The sequence below is a fragment of the Danio rerio genome, chromosome 17 (assembly GCF_052040795.2).
Source record: "Danio rerio strain M-AB ecotype USA chromosome 17, GRCz13ab, whole genome shotgun sequence".
NCBI classification, from domain to species: Eukaryota; Metazoa; Chordata; class Actinopteri; order Cypriniformes; family Danionidae; genus Danio; species Danio rerio.
The window spans coordinates 25,400,380-25,418,552 of NC_141037.1; the positions used below are offsets into that span (position 1 = coordinate 25,400,380).

The window sequence follows — 18,173 nt, forward strand, 5'->3', positions numbered from 1 at the left end:
AATGATTAGGCCATAGAATATTAATGATGATGAAAATGACAATAATAGTAACAATGAATTCCATTTCTCATTATGATACTGCCTTGAATGTGCATGAATGTAGGTTATCTGCTATTAAAAGTCTGTTACTTTATGAAAAATAATTGTATAGTTTGCATCAAACAAAAATGAAGCATTGCAGTAAGAAATATTAATTTTGTACTGCTGTTTTTATATGCATGTCAATTTAATAAATAATATTTCTGCTACAAAACAAACAAAAGATTATAATAAATCATTCAATTCAATGATGAAAGCTGCAAAGCAGTCATCAGTAAATAAATAAAAAAATAATATATACCTTAAAAAAGAATAGACAAAAGAAAGAAAGTAAAGTCTCGCTTCTATCACTCTTTTAAAGTTTTGGTTTCAGTTTGTGTCAATTTAAAGGTTCAGTCTGAGATGATCTTCATTTTTCTGTGTTTGTGGAAAAGCAGGCGAGTCAGCCAACCCAATTAATAAGTAGGCAGCGCAAGATTCTTGCGCTAACCATCGGCGCAAATCCGGTCTTTGTTATGAGCCGCAGTTTCAGTGTAAACTTAGTAAAGGCGAGCTTCTTTGGCGATGATATGTACAGTATTAGATTTGACTTTCAGCGGACATTTGCGCTGAACACGCAGTGAAAGCGACACATGGAGATTCGGGCACCTTCTCCAAGAAGCGCGTACTCGATTGATCACAGCTGGCGGATCATTATTCACCACGTGACGTGTCATGATCGCTTTCATCTGCGCCTCAACTTTAGGTGGGGTTTTCAAACTTGTGAGCTTTAAGTTTTTACTCTTCAGCCGTTTGCATTTCCTGTGGTCATAAAAGCTCCTTCCCTGTCATCTGACAGCGCAATACCTTGAGTGAATGACAGCTAATATGAACCAATATAGAGGCAGGGAAGAGCGATTCAGCACGTTTTTAGAAAAAAACAAAACAGGTCGCACTACAACCATTATCTGCAGTCGCACTAATGCGCCCAAATATATTATGAGGTCGCATAGATTAATTTTCGGGCGCATATGCGACCAAAATGGTCGCAATTTCGAGCCCTGATATATATATATATATATATATATATATATATATATATATATATATATATATATTTTTTTTTTTTTTTCATTATTCAAATCCCTTGATTTCATTATACAAATCCCAAACATATCCCCTCATTTAGTTTTCCTCTTTATTTCACAGGAGGAGAGGGTTTACATTACTTCTGCTGCTAGTCAGCTCAGTATGCTTGCTCACTCACACACACGGGCGGGTTAAAGATCTCTGAAAGATGTCTCTGTCGACCAATAGGAGCGAGCATTGGAAACAAAAGCGTTAAGAACTGTCATGAATATGTAAATATATACGGCTCGGCAGCCAATGAGGGGCGCGTGGGGGCGTTTCTCGGAGACTCAGCACAGATGTTTGACTGAATGTGGGATTGGGGAGGAAAATGATGGAGTCTTGATACGCTGAGTTTGTGTGTGGATAAGAAAACAGCGCAGGAATTTCCTCCTCTCGACCGGGAGAACCGCCGCTGCTGCTTGCCTTCAAACTCCTCAGTGCGGTCGTCGCCGGTATACGCCGGAGAGCCCTAAGGATTTCGGTTTAGCTGGCGCTCTTTGCCCTGGGATAGCCTGTCTGGCTAAGGTTAGCCTAGTCTGCTAACGGAGCTCTATGGGGATATCCATCCGGAGCGGCTCTTTAGCTCGCTAGCGGCTGAATGCAGCCACGCGCCTCCCGCCGCAACGGGCGCGTTCAGCCGCTACTGCTGCTGCTTCATTATTGACCGGGTGAGTGCAGGAATGCGGCCGAGATGTTTAGGAAAATATCACGATAAGTGTCTCTGTGATTGCACGAGATTCATTATTGATTAGTGGGATGAATTCTTAAACCGTATTGCTAGTCCGGCGTTTGTAAAAAGACTGCGACTTTAAAAGAGGATCTTTAACCAGTAACCTGAGAGCAAATACCTTGAAGTGGCTGATGAAGAGGTCAGTTTGACAGCACTGACAGTGTAGCAGTTGTGGATGAGGAGGAGAGTTGTCTACAGACGCCTTCAGCAGCAGTCTTGTGTTGATAGAACTGTATGCTTGAACAGCAACAGTTGTGAGCATAATTTAAATGATAATTTAAAGATGGTCATTACTACTTTTAGCTCCTATTGAATCTTAAATTAATAATATTGCTTGATTTCAGGTTTATTTATAGTAGTTTGACTGCATGAAACAAACAAACACTACAGATAATCTAATTGTAGCCTAATTGACATTCAGGCAGTAACACGTGAGTAAAAGTGGACTTGTACTGAAAATTGTCACAACTGTGATTTTTCTTGTTGTCATTGTAAATAAAGGGAATAGCAGAGTAATATTTAGTTACCTTCTTCTACATTGATAATATAACAGCCTAAGGTGTTTCTTAGCTTTTGTTTCAATGCTGGTAAAACACTATTTATCAAACTCGTGTATTGTGTCACTCTTTGGCTAGAGCAGAGCATTACTGTGAAAATGGTAACTAGTTTGATTGGTGTTATGCAACTGTTACTTTATCCATCAGCCTTGCTTTTGAAAACATTTTTCTTATTAATTTTTCAACAAATAGGGTTTAGATATTCAGGTTCTGAAATGCAATAATCAAGTATAACAGTAACACTGACTGGTCTTCACTCTATAAATTAAATACAGTTGGAAAGCTGGAAACATTATTGTTTACTGTGCTTTTTTAATTTAAAACTCATGTGGAAATTACACCGTAATACTGTGGATATTTAAAATGGGCAGATGATAATATTTTTATGATGAAACCTTAATAATTAATCTACAAATCAGCAGTCATCTATGATCCTCCTTGACATCACACATGATGTAGATGCATAGATAATATATATTGTGCAGGGGTGGGTAATAACAACAAAAATATTTTTGATGTTTCAGAAATGCTTGCATGTCTTTGAAATAATTGCAACTGGTCCAGCAGATCTAATCTGCCTGCATTCTGCTGGTGTTATGAAATTTGGTGGCACAGCTAAACAAGTCTCTCAAATGTCTCTTGATATCATCGCTTTCCATTGCTATTCACTGATACCTGATAAGGATATTCTGTTGCTGCTATGAATCACTGCTTAAATGTAGGATTTTAAAGACTATTAGTGTTTGAACGCAGAAAAGTAAAATTAAATCTCGACTGTTGAATTAATGGATATAATTTTTTAGTAACAAGCTTTATCATTCAGATCTAACCGGCTCCCTCTTTGTCTCTGTAGGTTTATTGACACATGGAAATGAGGAATATTGGATTACCATGCACTCCTTGTGTTTATTTTGAGGGATTTGCTGTACGGAATGAGCTCTGTGAGTGCTGTCAGTCACTCCGGCGGATTTAACAAGTCATGCCATCATGCTGATCTGAGATCATCCATGCTAATGTTTTGATAGCAAGGGATCTAGGTGTTTTTTTCTTTTTCTTTACCTGATTTAAAACCCCTTAAAAATCAATGAATGCACACAAGGCAATTTTGGAGGGATACTTTTGAGAACTTTTCCAGGAAAAGGATTTGTGAGGAGGTGGCGTCAGAGAATACGACAGTGTTTTTAAACAAACTGTCAGCTCTTTAAATAGGAAAAACCATGGCTTCGGTGTGGAAGAGACTGCAGCGTGTTGGGAAACATGCTTCCAAATTCCAGTTTGTCGCCTCCTACCAGGAACTCATGGTGGAATGCACAAAGAAATGGTGAGTTGTCACTGCTTGCATGTCTTGCGCGTGCCGCTACTCATTTTCAGCCTAGCTTGTGTGTGTGTGTGTGTGTGTGTGAGCACCGGCTTCTGGAATGCTGAGTTGGCCTGTGACGTATCTAACTGCGATGATTTATCTGTTCCCTCAGGCGTTTCTGTGTGTAGGGAGAGACAATTTACAGCTATACTTTTACACATCTTTTTGTTTACTTTCTCTCATCTCTGACTGTTTAGGAATTGATTTGCATGAGGAGTTGTCAGACAAGATGTTACTCAAATGGGATCAGATGAGACTGTAAACATGTTTTTTAGCCTAATAAGTTTTGTAAATGTTTTTGCGTGGTAATATGGAGGATATATTCATTTTAATAATTTTCTTTTTTACATTTTTTTCTTCTACAGTATTCTAGCACTGTATTTGTTTATATCTTTAGGTGTGTATGTAATTAAACTTTAGTTATTTATTTCTATTCTATTTATTACAATTATTCCAATTGTTTTTTTTAAGTTTATTTATTATGTTAATATAATTATGATTAACAGCTTTATTTGAATATATTTTTTATTTGATACATGTTCTTTAAGCTATTTTTAATACTTTACTAATGTGTTATACTAATTTTAGTGCCATTTAAAAAAATATGTATATATTTTATATATTGGTGAACATTTGACCTACACCTTTTTTCTGTCTTGGACTCATAACACATATAACAAAAAATGAATAAAAATTGTCTTAGTCTAGATTATTTGGTTATGTTCTTGCTGCATGTCTTCTTAGGAATGCTCCTAAGAGGTTAAGGTCAGGTTGTGGATTGTTCTGTATCAGAGGTCAAGCATGGAGCAGTTCTGCTAAATTTCTCAGGTTTTTTTGAGAATGTTGCTTCTGGACTGTTGGCGGTTTCTAGCCTCTCCCGGTTTAGTTCATGCAGTTTTGGCAGTTGGCAACACATTCGGTTTCTCCACAAGGGAATCATAACTCGTATTTACTCAACTCAAGTCTGAAGAGTTCAGGTGCAGCAGGATTGTTTCTGGGTCCTGGAGGCATGTGTCTAATTGAGTGTTTTACTCTCGGGTTTGACGAAAACACACCCCTGAGGTGTTTCAGATGTGAATGTGTCAGATAATGGTATGGTAGAAACGCGCTAATGTGGATTGCTAAGGGCACTGACTGGGAACAAAATGTCTTTCTGTGGAAAACAGTATTTCTTAATCAAGTTTAAGACCAGAAAACATTCCTTTTGCCCCTTGTATGTGTGTTTTGGATTCACATACTGTTGTCAGCATAGTGATGTGTGGACCAATGCAGAGTCAGTGCTGATGAAAGAGCATTATTCACTTTCTGACAAGAAGCTCAAATGCGTTTTTATGGGAAGATGTTTGTGCCTCTGCTGTTCGTGTGTGTGTGTGTGTGTGTGTGTGTGTGTGTGTGTGTGTGTGTGTGTGAGTGTGAGTGTGTGTGTGAGTGTGTGTGTGAGTGTGTGTGTGAGTGTGTGTGTGAGTGTGTGTGTGTGTGTGAGTGTGAGTGTGAGTGTGAGTGTGAGTGTGAGTGTGAGTGTGAGTGTGAGTGATGGCTACATGATCTCTGTGGTTTGTCTGTCCCGTGTGCTATTGTTCTGATACAAGGTTTCCCACATTTGGCCTGAAGTTTACTTAAGCTCTCCAGGCTTGAGTAAAAACTCAATTTCTACACTTTTTATGTAGAAAAAACCCACAAGTATTTGTTCTGGAATTCAGTGGTGAAGAAAATTAGTGTGTTGGAGGAATGACTGGATGTGTGATTCACCAATTGACTAAATAAAGAGATCATTTTTATTTTAAACTTTAAATTTCTGCTCCTGTTATGGATAATGTTGCAGAGTATATAACATAATGAAAAAGCACTGTGACAGTGCAGTACATTCTTTTTCATTTTCCCGAGCACAATGGATTTAACTTGATCTAAAGTTTACGATTCGTACACAAAGTTGCAAATTTGGTTGGAAACAGTACTATTGTATTGACATCATATCTTTCAATCATTGATATCTGATGTCCATTTGGTGGTGACAAGCCAATCTCAAGAGCTCTGCTACTGCAGAGGAAGCATCCAGTTAAGCCTCAACCACCACCTAGTGCAGGGCTCCAGAACATGTTGCTAGGATACGGGACACGCCATGGCCTGCTTGGGTATCCCCGCCTGTTGATTCAGTGCCTTCTAGAATGTTGGCCTTTGCAGTTCTCTTGTCCCTTGGCAACATCAAATGTTTATTAGTTGAAGCTCTGTTGTGTAATCCTGACAATTCCCACGCCTCTATAGGGCGACACAGCGGTGTTTTATTACTGTGGAGAATTGCAGCAGTAATGCATAAAATGGTGTTGACCATTTTAAAGGGATTGTTCACCCAAAAATGAAAACATCTACATGTTCCTAACCCATGTAAATAATTTTCCTCTGTTTAACTTAGAAGGAGAGATTTTTTTTATTAATTGAATTTTTTAAAAATTCTATGGGTTGTAAAGTCTGATTTGCCAGAAGCCATTTTGTAATCATATAATTGTAAGACATTGTTTGGCAGTAGCGTTGCTACAAGTAGTGGCACTACTAGCTTAACTAGATTTCTCAGTATTGTCACTATACTTTCTAAATCAAATAGCTTTTCAGTAGTAAAGCTATTTTTTAATCAAGTACATAGTAGCATTCACACAAGCTACATTTACCGATCGGAGATTAAGTGACTGCACCGACATTCATGGAGCTGTGAGGCTGGTGTCTAGCTGATGAAAGTAAAAACAAATGATGGCGAGAATTACAATTTTTTTTTTCCTGATTTTCTGTGTTGGACAACAAACATTTTGGTGTGTTAGGGCCACCTCTCGCTCTGGTTGGTGTGACATTGCTAACACAAGAAATTAGCTTGATGGAAAGATGACTGAGTTATTTCTGAAGCCGGATTCTTCATGACCATACCTCGAGAAGTACGTTTATATGTTGAGATGCAATAATGTTAATTCTGATGCTGTGCTCAAAAATACTTTTGTAATTCATAGTAAGTACTATAATGTTTTTGAACTACACAATAGTGAAGTACTCAAATTAATTTGTTCTGGTACTTGTACTTTTCTATAAAAAAAGAAAAAAAACAAAATCACAAAAATCCGGGGTGGCCACAGCAGAATGAACCGCCAACTTATCCAGCAAGTTTTTCCACAGCGGATGCCCTTCCAGCTGCAACCCATCTCTGGGAAACATCCACACACACATTCACTCTCACACACACACACACACACACACACACACACACACACACACACACACACACACACACACACACACACACACACACACACACACACACTTATACACTATGGACAATTTAGCCTACCCAATTCACCTGTGCCGCATGTCTTTGGACTGTGGGGGAAACCGGAGCACCTGAAGGAAAACCACACAAACGCAGGGAGAACATGCAAACTCCAAACAGAAACGCCAACTGAGCCGAGGCTCGTGTGTGTGTATATATATATATATATATATATATATATATATATATATATATATATATATATATATAAGTATATAATATATAAGTTTACTCTAGTAAAGTCTAAGTTTACTATGGTAATTATTACTGATAGTTCATGATAGTTAATGATGCTACATTATGTAGTGTAGTTCATTAATGAAGAGTTGTAAATATATATAAAATATAATGCTAATTCCTAAATATTTCTCTATAAATTACTATAGTATTTTAAAATGTTTAACATCTAGTTTTACATTTTTTGTTGTTGTAATATTCTATAATTTGTTTCTGTTTAGTACAGCACATTAATTGCAGTAAATAACTGAACTGAACAATTATGCCTCATATGATTCATTGACAGTTTTACTGATCACTAAGACTGACTTAAATTTAAGCTTGCGCAACACTGGATATGCAAACATCAATCTTAACTAATAGGCAGAAAAAAAAGATACTTTTTAATAACTTGTACTATTTAAAAAAAATTTTTGGCTTATGATTGTTTTTGGAAGTATTGTAGCTACTATGCTATTGCATGTATTTTTCACTTTCTATGAAAGAGTCTTAATACATAAAAATATAGAGCCTCTTTTGATTTCATTTATACTTCTAAAATATAGTTTTAATTTTGACAAGCTAATTTTTTTCCAGACACTATTCATTTCAATGTTTCCCCTGTTTATCATTGTTTGGGCTGCATTTTAATGACTAAAATAAACCATGAAGTGGTTTAATTTTCAAACACACTAGTGAGCAAGCTTACTTTGATTTATTCATCCAAGTTTGCCCAATTTTATGATATTTTAAATTTCCAGATTTGGATTTTCCATGACTCCAGACTAATTTTATTCTAGATTTATGAATGGATTTAATTATTCTGTTCCCATTTTCTTTATCACAAAAATTATAAGACCATACTTTTGGTATGCGGTTGCTTTACAAAAAGATTTTGGTATCAAAAGAAACCCCTCCTGTCCAGTATTGCAGCTGTGAAATGTAGCTGCTTTAAATTGTTGGCCTGGGCTTGACAGCTGCTTTTGCTTTCAGGCTCAGTGCCACAGGTCAGTCTGACTGGAATGAGGAAGGGAAATCCTTCAAAGTGCTACGGCGGCCAAACCTCAACTCAAACCTTTAAAATCCCAGCATGCTTCATGTGGGATTTCACTTATCTTTAAGCCCAGCATTATGCATATCAGGACTGCCAAGAATCTCATCTTTATTGGTGAATTATATTTGACCCAGGAGCATGTTGACTCTGAGCCTGTAATGATTTTGCAGTTATGGTATATATACAAAATGACATCATGAGCTACAGCAATCTCCATAGTTTGAATTTTAGTCTTTAAAATGCTTTAAAAAAACTCAAACCCAAAATAACTGCACCTTTTTACGTTGCTCTTTTTGGAGAGGTGGAGAATAAGAGGAGAGGATGGAAGAGAAAGACAGGGATTGTGGCTTGGGGTGTGAAATACTTTTACATACTAACAGCAAAGTAGGATGCGACTATAACCAGTTTTAAGGTTTAACTTGTTTTGGAAAAGTCCAGTTTTAAAGCTGCAATTTTTTACCTAAGGTATTTGTATGAATTTTTTAAACATGTTGTTAAAATCCCCATAGTTGTCAAGGACCATTGATACAAAAGCTACTGATCATCAAACAAATTGCTTATCACCTACATGTACAGTATGACAAGCATTTCATGGACCCGAACAGTGGAGTTTTTTTCTCAATAGGAAATTTTGTGTATTTATTTATTTTACCCAAACATTTAAAACTATCTTATTTTAGAGTAGTAGTCACAATACTGCGATACTGGATTTTTTTTACCTCTGTTTTGGTGTGATATAACTCCATTGGCTCTCCTGTCCTTAGGCACAAGGTTCATCAGCCTTCAGCACTGTTGTGATTCAGGGTGCTAAATTGGGCTTTGATTATATGTTACTTATCAGAGTGAATAAAAAAAACAGCACAGGACATCTGTTCTGTGTCATGTGCTTCTGGGAAAAGAAATTTAGCTAAATAGAGCGCATGCTGAATATACATGCTGTCAGTAGAAGTGGATTTTTCTTTTACAGTTTTGTTGTGCTTGTTCATCCATTTTCTTTTTCATTTTTGGAAATTTTTAATTTCTCCTCTATTTCTTGGCAAGGACGGTTTGATGGCTTTGGTCTGTCATGTTTTTTCCTTGCAAAATCACCTCCATTCTCACAATGGGCTTCATTTGTTAAACAAGCAGAATTATTATTTTTTTAATGTAAATCATTTATAAAGTTGTTACGCCAAAACTTTTCAGATTCATACAAGTGTTTTCATTTTCCAGATATCAGTTGGTATGAGGGAAAGAGGTACCTGCTTCCTGCTAGATGTAAATGCTGCGCAACCCCTGTGTTCTTTTTGGCATACTGGTGATTACTGATTTTTTATGCACTGGATTAATAATATTTTATTGTTAATTATCAAGTTTTATTTTGTAGCTGAGGTTTAGTAACATCAAATTTGGGTAAACCAAATCACACTTAACACTGTTGCTTTTTTCCTGTTTTTCAAGCCTGTAGTATTTACTGGTCGCTGCATTTTTATATTCAGAAAGTATCTTCAAAATGCGATGTTCGTAATAAGTAATTGCTGTGGATTTCAAATCATTGTAACCAGAGCAGCTCAGGAAAGCACTGTGTTAACAATGGATTTTCATGTTCTTTAGAGCACTGTCATGTTTAACTATCAAATCTGATGCTTATGAGGCATTTTGTGAATCCTGAGGAGAGTTTTCTGGAAGGTCTGTGCTACATGGAAATTACTCCATTTACCCCTGGATTTATGATTGTTTTAATGTTTGTAGTCCTGGGCTATATAACCACTACTATATCGTTACTGTGGAATAAAATTTCAAGATTTCTTTTATTCTGTGTATACCATGATATGTAAATCAGTGGGTGTGGCTAGCAGGCAGCTGACAAAGATTGTAGGCTGCGTAGAACATGTGCTGGATAATTTAGCGGTTCATTCTGCTGTGGTGACCCCAGATTAATAAAGGGGCTAAGCAAAAAAGAAACTGAATTATACAATACAATAGTACACTACAAAATAATACGATAGCACCATCAGAATGCAGTGATTATAATCAAACAATAATCATGCAATTTCGATTATTCAGACAGTATTCATCTGCTTTTTTGTGCATTTAATAATTTCTTATTTGTATTTAAGAAGCAACCTTTTTTGTTATGTTATTTCATATTTTGTGTATTTCTGCCTTTGTTTATTAGCTACTAAATTTGACTTGATAATAATAAAATAATCAATTAATCAATTAGTTTGAGCTTTGATACTTTGCAGACATTTTACATTCTCAAATACCTATATTTAGCATGAAATGTGAAACCTGAAAAATCAATCTACAATCAGTATTTTATGTTGTGGTGACACTTTTTGCGATTTCATTGCATAAAATATTTGTTGTCAGTCTTATTGAATTTTAATACATAAATAATGGAATTCTATTTATTTATATATTGCATCTTTTATGGGGCCAAGAGCCCTAAAATTGGTCTGAAAAAATGCCAATTTAATGCTCTCATTGCTGTCTGCCACAATCCATCACTCTCTAGTCCACAATGCACACAGATGCCTCACTCCATGTCACTCTGAATTTAGTCACTCGGTGTGAAGGAAACAGACCCTCATTTGTCATTTCTCATGTGAATGGATGCTCATACTTGGCAGATTCTCTCTGCTCTCTTTTCCTAGCACAGCAAATGTAGTTTTTCTTTTTGATTTTAGATGCCAGTTTATCAGGAAGTAATTATTTTGTTCTCTTTGACTCATTGGATGGTTTATTTGCAAATGTTTCATGCAATATTTAGTCTTTTTTTGCATCTGTGGATGAAAACAGCTATCAACTGAGGTACTTAACATTTTAACATGTGCTTTGATTGTAAATGTAAATGATCTGCGGATGTTTGATACATTATTCCTCTGATGTATTTGACAGCCTAATTGCATTGATCCAGAATGTTCATTCAATCATTTGATTGGCACATCTCTGTAAGTTTTTTTTCATCAGTCCCCTGGCCTTTGCTTTATGTGTGAGGAAATGACTGATGTTGTGTAGGAGCCTGTCAAGATGCTGATCTGTGTGTGTCTGTGTGTGTATAAGTGTGTGATTACTCATGCTGCCGACTGAAGGTTTAATAAGGTCATGTAAGAGATCAGGGAGTCAGAGGGGAGTCATGATGTATAGCTTAGCTTTCATTGATCAATGAACCTCACAGACGGCAGATCTGTATTTCTCTTTCGCTCTGTGCATTTGGGTTTGGAATCACGTCATCTGAATGCAGTCAGGCCTCATAATGTAGGGATCTTGGCTTTATGCATGTTTGAGTAAGTTTAGTCTAAGCTCTTTCATGGGCCTCATGACACTGGGTGTGTATGTTATGTTTGTGTACCATCTCAAATTAAAGACTTTTCTTGCTAGCAAGACCAGATAAGAGGAGATTTTCAGCAACTTGAAATGGCTTGAAGGAAACCATTAGTATTGTAGACTTCAGTGATCGTGCACAGCTTGCAGTATATGCAGGATCATGTTCTACATTTTTGTGCTATTTTATTTTCCACTTAGTCTGTGTTAATCAGGTTTCTTGAATCACAAAATTGTTATACTTTCTTTTTAATCAGCTAAATCTAGGCATGAATGTAGACATGAATCAACTTATAGGCATGTCTGTGTTATGTTAATGTGGAGATTTAAGAGTGCTTTTGGTCCTAACCAAACTAGAAAAATGTTTTCAACCTGGCTTGGTTTTGCACCTACAATTTATATAACCAATCAAAAGATAAAAAACCAAAAAAGTAATCTGACATCATTGTTTTGGATGTCTAGTAATTTCTGTAAAATATTTCGCATCATGTCTAGTGCTGTCACGATATCTATTTTTTGTTGGGCGATATATTGCACCCAAATTAATTGCGATAAACGGTATTATTGCCACTTTTATAACTTGTATTACTAATAGTAAATAATGCATTTTAACAACATAATACTGTAATAATTCGGGTTTACTGTTTCAAAGAACATTTTATTTTTAAGAATATTTAGACTAAGAATGCACCGATACCATTTTTTGGAACCAATCTGATCTTGATACCAAAATTCTGAGTATCGATCGATACAGATCTGATCTTGATACTGTGCCTTTTTTTGTTTAGTTTTTTAAGCATTATACAGTTTCTATAGTTCTGGTGATAAACTCAAATAATATATCTTTAGTAAAAATAACAGACCTATAGGCCTACTGTATATGACAGATGACACAATCTAACTACAAACATGAAGCTTGCTGTAAACTAGCCGTGCCCTTTTTTAATATTAAGATTTTTCTTTGACATCTGTAAAAGATTACCACTATTGATCCTAATCGTTGGTAAAATAATCAGCCTTTAAGCAAAGCCTGATATTTTCCTGCAAGTTTGTTCCTTGCAGGTCAAAATGAAGCCATTTAATGCAAATCTAAATGCAATTCTCCACTGATTATTTAAACTAATAGGATCAAACACTTTTGGAGAAAATTTTTCGTGTTGTCATAAACAAATGCGACACGCAGTTTAAATCGTGAATAAATAGAGAATGATTAACAGGCGCAGCGGAGGGAAGCGCTGAATTCAACATAAATTTAAGCACTTGACTATTCAACTGTACTTCATATTAAACTATCCAATGGCTTCAGAACATTTGGGATATAGTAGGCCTATACATGACAACTTTCTAGTGCCTTATAATAGGCTACTTTCATGTCTTTGTTGGCTTATAAATTACACCGAATATAGCATATGCACAAGATCAAAGTTGGATCAGTACCAGCTGGCCGATACCAGATCCAGCAAAAATATGCAGTATCGAACTGATATCTGATCTAAGTATCGGGATCAGTGCATCCATAATTTAGACATTTGAAAATATCTTAAAACAAATAAGTAATAATAAATAGTAAATGTAAACAAAAAAGTATACGTGAAAAGTAGACTTTCTTTTAAATAATCAGGCAGATTCCGAGACAGGACTGTTTGTTGAAGGTTTGCAGCAGTTTTTTTAAATGCAGTTTTTTTGAGCGTGTTTAATGGCTGCATCTCTTTAGCTAAATGATAACTGTCTGAGAATGTGTGCTATTTCGCTCTGTCACATTTATATTTGCACTGCCAGGTAAACGCATCCATTTCAGTAAACTGTCTGGAAGACCCCGCAGTACCATCTGCAGTTGTTGTTCCCATGTTGAAAAAAGGGCACAGTGGTAATGTTTTAGGTGTGGTTTAAAGTTAGTTGTGTTGCCTTTTTTCATTGCCACTGTTCTGAAACAAATTCAACATATCAGCTCGTTCGCATTAACCGGCTCTCTGTTTTCATTTGGCTTAAAGCCAAAATGTTGCCACATCATAGCAGAAAACTATGACTTTGAAATAAAGTCTATCGCGACTTGTTTATCCTAACTGACTGTTGTTCCTAAACATGAATCAGTGGGTTCATGTTTTACCTTCTCCACTATTCTCTCTCTCTCTCTCGCACACTGTCTGTGTGTGTGCGCGCACAGCGTGTATGGAGATACTGCATAGGCCTTCGACAGAAAGCAGAATGCAGTGCATTTGACAAAAAACTTGGCTTGTTATATTATGTGGCCTAATCATCATCATCATCATCATCATCTTAAATTCCTTTATATAAAATAGACTATATTGCGTGGCTCCAAAACTAACTGCCCTCATTTTCATATATTGTGCAATAAGTCCGTATATATTGACTATCGCGACAGGCCTAATCATGTCAAAGGTTCTCCATCTCGCACAACGATTTGCTGGAATAAAGTAGGAATTCTGATGCACGGTCTATAACAGAGATGCTCAAACTAGGGCTCAGGGGCCGAAGTTGACCCATTCTAACCTTTAATTTTGGCCCACCATCCCATCTGAAAACAGAATAATGGGTTGGTGGTTGGGTCGAATATCTTTAAAAAATATTGTTATTTCGAATGTAATGTAACCTTTTATTAGTTTGTTTTATAATTTCTTTATTTTTGTAAATTCATCACATTAAAAAAAATGTAAATACTGTCAGGCGAAGCACAAAAGATCAGCAAGCAAATTAAATCAAAGGCAGGTGCAGTTTTGTGTATTCAGCATTGAACTCCATAGTGTAAAATGCGATTTTGTTTGTTTTTGCTGTACTAACTTTGTTAAACAGTTTTTAAATGCACTGCATTTGTTATAATTAAAAGTAATGTTTTCTACATATTTTTTAATATTAGAAATGAATTAGGAGATTACTTATGGAAACTTTAAAGAGAAAAGGCCCACAGGCCTCAGTTAAGTTTAGTTTTTGGCTCTTCATTAGAAACAGTTTAGGCATCCCTGGTCTATAATGTAATGGACAGCATAACTTTTGTTCACACTTATCTACATGAACTGCACTAACAGAGTCGAGTTGCACCAGAGTTTGTTTCAATCTAACCAAACTTGTAGAGTGTGAAAAAAAACAGTTTAGAGTGTGTTAAAATTTTGATGACTTGTTCAGTGTGCTGTTGAAAAATCTATGCCTAAAAGTAATGGAGCAAGTAATGTTGTGTCAGCAGAGTTATTAATAAAGGGGTTTTGAAATGTGATGATTTTAAAAATGATGATTTTGGTAAAAATGTTTATTGGTGTAGACCCATTTCTCTTTTATTGGCAAGAATCTTTTTTTTCTCACTCCGTTCTTGCTCATTGAATGATTACAGCACTGATTGCAGTTTTTCATAATGACTTCAATAAAAAGAGGTTTTTTACAGGTTTGTAAAGTTAAGGGGATATTTCCATTACGAAATTGTGGGAAGAGAAGTCTGTCTGTGTGTAAGATCAGAAACTCTGTCATAAGGGACTTCAGGCAAACACATTGCTACTTTTAGATGAAATTACACACTTTTTAAATAAGTTAATTTAAATGAGTGTGATATTTTTTAAATCTGAGAAATTTATTTCATAAATACTGCATATTTATGACAGAGCAGCTCACTGTTCCTAATTCCAACACAATCTCTTTAGTACTTTAGTAACTTAGAAATCATTTTGACTAAGGTCTGTCTTTAAACGCTGAAAGAGTACTGCTGACCAAACAAACTAACTTTGCCATCTGAATAAACAAACGAAGACCACTGATCGCTTACTTACCAAATCTGTAGAGACAAGACAATCAACACCAACTGGAGGCACATATTTTTTAAAAGGAGACGAGCAGCAAATTCGGATTTCACCATTTCCAGATGAGAAAAGCTCTCGGGTAAAAAATGTAATCTACACTTGAGCTCAGCTGAGCTCTCATAACTGGAAATGAAAACAAAACCTTTGTTGCAGCAAATTTATAAAAGCAACACTGACGACCCATATCTCCAAACAATTCTTCCTCTTCCACTTGTTTTGGCATACAGTCTACACGCTGGTTTAAACGCAAGGATCTAATTGGCATAACGCAGCTTCGAAAATTAGTTTAAAACCGGAAGAACAAATTTGCTCTAAATAATGTAAAAACAACCAATTTTCACTTTTTTGTGAAATATATGTGTCCTAATAGTGTTTTTAGCAGTGTGGGACACATATATGACTGTCATCAGCTCATAAAAAGGTGTTTTGGTGTTTTGTGACCCTTTAATGGCAATGTAATCACCTGAAAATATTTTCTTACAAAATGTAATGAATGTTTCTTTCAAGCAGACGGCTTTTCTTTACACATGAGCCACGAGCATTTCAAGTCTGATATGTTTTCTTTCACTCTCTCACTGTATTCTACTTAATAATTTAAAAACAGGCCTGGATAGCCGAATCAATAAGCTTCTCGTCTGAATCTCTCTCTCTCTCTCAGTGGTATTGTGTGGCAGAACTGTATTGTGTGTTCCTGATCTCCTGTTTCAAGCTCTTTAGTGTGTTAATCTTAATATCACTCTGTTCCACTTGCTGCTTTCTCTTTGTTTTTCTCTCCTTCTTAACTCAGATGTTCAGATGGGGGTTTTCTGATTGACAGCATCACTGTGTGTTTTTGTCACACGTATTCTTCCCTTTTTACTGATGGAGCTGTTTATAGCCTGGTGATGGTTGCGGAAGGCTTTTCCTTCATCTGTATTATTATTAAATCAGGATGTGGTTCAGTCTGTCCACTCCTCCTCTCGTGGCGTCTCATCCCTTCCTTTTCCTCCCTTTCCCTGTGGAGGGAGTAACGTAGTCTGTAAGGTCACAGATTGGTAGAGCATCTACTCTTAAATGGCTTTTTACAGATGTGATGCATAAATACCTGATTTTGTTTTCACAAACACACATACCCAAATGAATTATTTGTTATAAATGCAAATCTAACCCTTAACCTTTTTTTTTACACACTCCCTTGCCAAAGTCAAACTGTAGCTGAGAGATTCATTTGTAAACTGCAGACCATTCAATGTGTCACTGTATTAAAATTTCTTTACCAATACTGGTAAAATTCCCCCAGTTTTCGCTATCAGTTTCAATAGGTAACTTATGCAATTTTTAGAAAAATTGCAAATGCACTGAAAAAAGGTTCATTGGATTTACTACTTATTTTAAGGCAAGTGGTTGCAAAAAATGTATATGGGCTGAATTTAAACAAACAACTTTGGCTTAGTCCCTTTATTCATCAGGGGTCGCCACAGCGGAATGAACTGCCAATTTATCCAGCATATTTTTTAAACAGTGGATGCCGTTCCAGCTGCAACCCAGAAATGATAAACATACACACTTATTCACACGCATGCACTATGGACAATGTAGTTCATTCAGTTCACTTATAGTGCATGTCTTTGGACTGTGGATGGGGGAAAGCACCCGGAGGAAACCCACACGAATGAGAGGTGAACATGCAAACTCCACATAGAAATGCCAACTGACCCAGTCTGGACTTGAAGAAATGACATTTTCACTGAGAGTCGATAGTGCTAACCACTGAGCCACTCTGTCACTTTAAAATCAGCTCATATAAATTGTTTGCAAAAGTTTCCTTAAAATATTTTAGTAAATTTAATAAATATTTTTTCAGTGTTTGAAATGACTGAAATGATTGAATAATACTCTTAAGCTCAATCACAATTCTACCTTTTAGCTCTTCCCCTCATCGAGGTGAAAAGTTGTCTTGTGAGTTGTGATGTTGTGATGGAGCATGAGGGTGAATTTCGCACTGACAATCGAAGGCAGGAATTGATTTAAACTGCAAATCAAGTGGGAGTAGCGTGTGTCACTTGGTTGCTTGGGCGAGTGGGACGTAACCGTTTCTTTTTTTTTTTTCCAGCGGCTGTCTTGTCCAACAGTGGCTACAACTGCAGCCACATACATTATCCATGTGATGTAGTGGCACTTCAGAAATGCTTAAAGTCATAATTGGTGTAAACATGGAATTAAGACATTTGGAGTATTCCTATTTCAGTCACATTATTGAAGTGAAGGGAGTACAGACGGCAATCAAACTATTACCGTTGTGTATGCCTTTTAGCCGCATTTAGCGTCAGGATAAGACATACACACTTGGCTGTTTGACACTAATTCTCTACACCTACAGAGTAGGTAAAAGACCACAGACACATCTCTAAGTGTGTGCAGAAACACAAACCCACAGTGAACTTCTGGAGACTCGTGATACATGCCTTTATCATCACTAAACACGTTTAGTGTCGGTGTGGGCCCTCCTTACTTCATATTTGCATTCAGTAGCTCAGAGTTTGTGAAGGGGGCATGAATGAAATCTTGCTAAATGAGTGAGCTAAATGAGTAAAACTGCAAAAAAATTAATAATGAAGTACCAAAAAATGACATGAGTTTTATGTTTGTAAGGAGTTTAATATAAGTTTATAAGTTTTTCTGGAAAAAAGTTTGATTCTTTATATGCAA

General features: G+C 36.2%; 1 protein-coding gene across 9 annotated transcripts in view; it reads left to right on the forward strand.

Annotated features, from left to right (window-relative positions):
- Positions 1-1,463: 1,463 nt before the first annotated feature.
- The window catches only part of ehbp1 (EH domain binding protein 1), a 196,198-nt gene continuing 179,488 nt past the window's right edge, over positions 1,464-18,173 (forward strand). For all 9 annotated transcript variants that reach the window (XR_015513384.1, XM_087290470.1, XM_087290471.1 and 6 more), the window contains exons 1-2: positions 1,464-1,817; positions 3,290-3,757. Coding sequence is in view for 8 of the 9 variants with exons in the window: in XM_087290470.1 (XP_087146596.1) it covers positions 3,654-3,757 (104 nt within the window). In the remaining variant the exon portion in view is untranslated. The remainder of the gene's footprint in view (positions 1,818-3,289; positions 3,758-18,173) is intronic.